The 2,695-nt window shown below is 35.0% G+C and overlaps 1 protein-coding gene across 1 annotated transcript in view; it reads left to right on the top strand.

Moving 5' to 3' along the window:
* The window catches only part of LOC119585031, a 19,548-nt gene extending 17,262 nt beyond the window's left edge, over nt 1–2,286 (top strand). The window contains exons 22-23 of the mRNA XM_037933647.1: nt 34–196; nt 582–2,286. Coding sequence (XP_037789575.1) covers nt 34–196; nt 582–2,069 — 1,651 coding nt within the window. The 3' untranslated portion in view covers nt 2,070–2,286. The remainder of the gene's footprint in view (nt 1–33; nt 197–581) is intronic.
* Nucleotides 2,287–2,695: the final 409 nt, after the last annotated feature.

Genomic DNA, 2,695 nt, shown 5'->3' with positions numbered 1-2,695 from the left:
CATTTTCTACCTCTTCCATCCTTTTTCTCACAGGATATGGAAGTATTTGGTACAGGTCCACGACGCTCAGATGGAGAGCATCCAGCAGGGAGTTGAAGGGCCTCTTGGAATGGACTTGGATGGGCTCTGGCTTGACAACCCTAATCCAGTTGTGGCTTTTGGGGTCCATTGTGTTCCTTATCCGAAGTGGGAAATAGTAAGTGCCAGTGCTGTAGGATATGTCACTGATAGGTTATGTAGTATGATTTTGAATGCGTTTGAGTTGGATGATTAATTTTTCAGTGATGAGGAAGTGAGTATAACAAGATTTTTATTATTTAAATTAGATTCTGAGTGGTTTTACTCATGTACTTTATTCTTCTTAAAGTTTGATTAATTTCTGTGAGGAAAATATTAGGGAACTGGAAAGACTATCAATGTCATGAAAGGTAGTCAGAAGTGATCAATATATCAACTTGTGAACAAACAAGTGCAAGCTTTGATATTTGATTAAAGTAAAAATCTTGTTATGTCATGCTTAATATCTACATGTTTTCTTTAAATTATCCATGCAACTAACAAAATACATTTTGTACCCTTAGGTCAGCGAATGGTCTCTAGAGGAATTAGAGATATTAGTGGATGCCATTGTTAGACAGGAAGGAACATCACCAGACAATATACAAACAGAGGAATCTTTAGCTGAAGATATTGCTCAACAACTGCAAGCTCATGGCTATGATAAATCCTCAGACCAGTGTAAAGAACAGTGGCAGTACATGGTAAAAACATACTGTCATGGAGGCTATCAGAATTTCAAGAGCCAGATTAACCTTGTGTACCTGTGTCAGCCATCTGTAATAAAATCTGCCATATTTGATCCAGAAAACAGCTTGAAAAGTCAAAATCACCAGTGCGTATGGAAAGATGAGAAAGTATTGGATTTTTCAGACCCAAAGGATACCATCTTAAAATCCAATCAGATTCAGCCGGAAAATAGTTCACTTGATGTTGACTTAGCATCTCAAGGACAGAAGGAAAATAATGCAGAAAAGGTTATGGATAAAATCATTAATAGTAGTATAAATATCAGCAATGGTTATGAATGTCTTGATTTTGTTTGTGATACTACAGAATGCTCAGAAACACAGTTAAGAAGTAATAATAATGAAATCTGTGAAGACAGTAACATAATAAAGAATAATGTCTGTCATGCAAAAGAGCAAATGGAAAGCAACTCTGCACCAAAGAAACAGGAAAATAGATATTCAAATGGTGTAGAATGTGAAAAATTAAAAGAATCTAGCCATGATGAGACAGAAGTTTACAAGACTAAATCAAGAATAAAAGCCAAAGTTCTTAGCATTAGTGAATTTCCTGAATCTAAGATAATTATGTGTCAGGTTCAGAAAAATGAGGCAACACAGGTTTTAAAGCTTCACTATCCACTAAGTTATAATATACCTAATAATATTAGATACCTGTACATACCCAAAAACATTTTGTGTCCTGAGTACAAATTACAGACAGTGGAGCCAAATACAGATTCCTGTAACAGAGAAAGTGAAGCCACAGAGAACACCAGCTTAAAACCTGAAGAAAGTATGCAGCATAAGACAAAGATGAAAGCAACAGTAGAAATGCATTCCAAAAATAAGGGGAAAAAATATTCTTCCAGCAAGAGAAATATAGATATGAAAAGAGAGGATGGCAGAGATAACAAGGAAACCAGAGGAGAAAGCAGTAGGTGTACGAAAAGACTAAAACAAGATGTCTATTCGTCAGAGAAACCTGTCAGACTAAAGGTTCAAAGTAATCAGCAGGGTATCAGTCACTCTCATTATAAAGAAAGTATCAGAGGCGATGAAAGTATAGAAGAGGTTCCAAACGCTGCAAAAAGTATTGAAAGGGTGAGGCAAAAAAAGGAGAAAGAATCACAAGATGTTTTGCAATTAGCTGAGGAATACTACCAGCAGTGTGATCGTGAAGATGACAGACTTGCCTCTCTAATGAAAGAAAGTCAAGAAGAATTTGCAATGGACTTTCAGAGGGTTCTTTCAGCTTTTCAAGAACTGTCAGATTTTCTCTGATGGTGGAATGATTTTTGATACATATATGCCAAGACCAATGCAATACCATTGCTATTATTTTTTAGATTATTTGTAGGTAACTGAGTAATAAACTGGTCTCTCTAAGTGAATTTTTATACAAACCATAAACAGGTTTTACAACGATCATATTATTCAGCATTTCATAATTTGTAGATTCTGTATGTAAGTGGATATTGAATAAAGAGAAAAGAAAAAAGGCAGGAACATTAGCTTGCATTTTAGGTGACAATAGAGAAAGCAAAGTATAATTAACTCCAGAAGAAGACTGAGTATAGCATCAAATATTTTCAGCAATGATTCTTTGTCAAAAGGTATTCATTAGCAGGAGGAGTAAAATTTGAAAGATATTCATTATATTTAGTATAAGGTAATTAGCACATATTGACCCTGAAAAGTATTACATTTCCTCATTGGTAACCTCGATCATGAGTTAAATATGATTGTTTATTTAAATGTGAAATGGGGGAGAAAAGGAGAGAGAAATGACATACACAAACAAATAACATGAAGGATGGACTGAAAAGTAGCCAAGGGTTTACTGTCTGTGCTTCTGCTTGATTGTGTGTTCTTTTGTGAGTGCATAGTTGGTTGATATTCTGATATTT

Source organism: Penaeus monodon, chromosome 19 (genome assembly GCF_015228065.2).
Source record: "Penaeus monodon isolate SGIC_2016 chromosome 19, NSTDA_Pmon_1, whole genome shotgun sequence".
Classification (NCBI taxonomy): domain Eukaryota; kingdom Metazoa; phylum Arthropoda; class Malacostraca; order Decapoda; family Penaeidae; genus Penaeus; species Penaeus monodon.
Note: the sequence above shows the minus strand (reverse complement) of the source record. Positions and strands in the feature narration are given on the sequence as shown.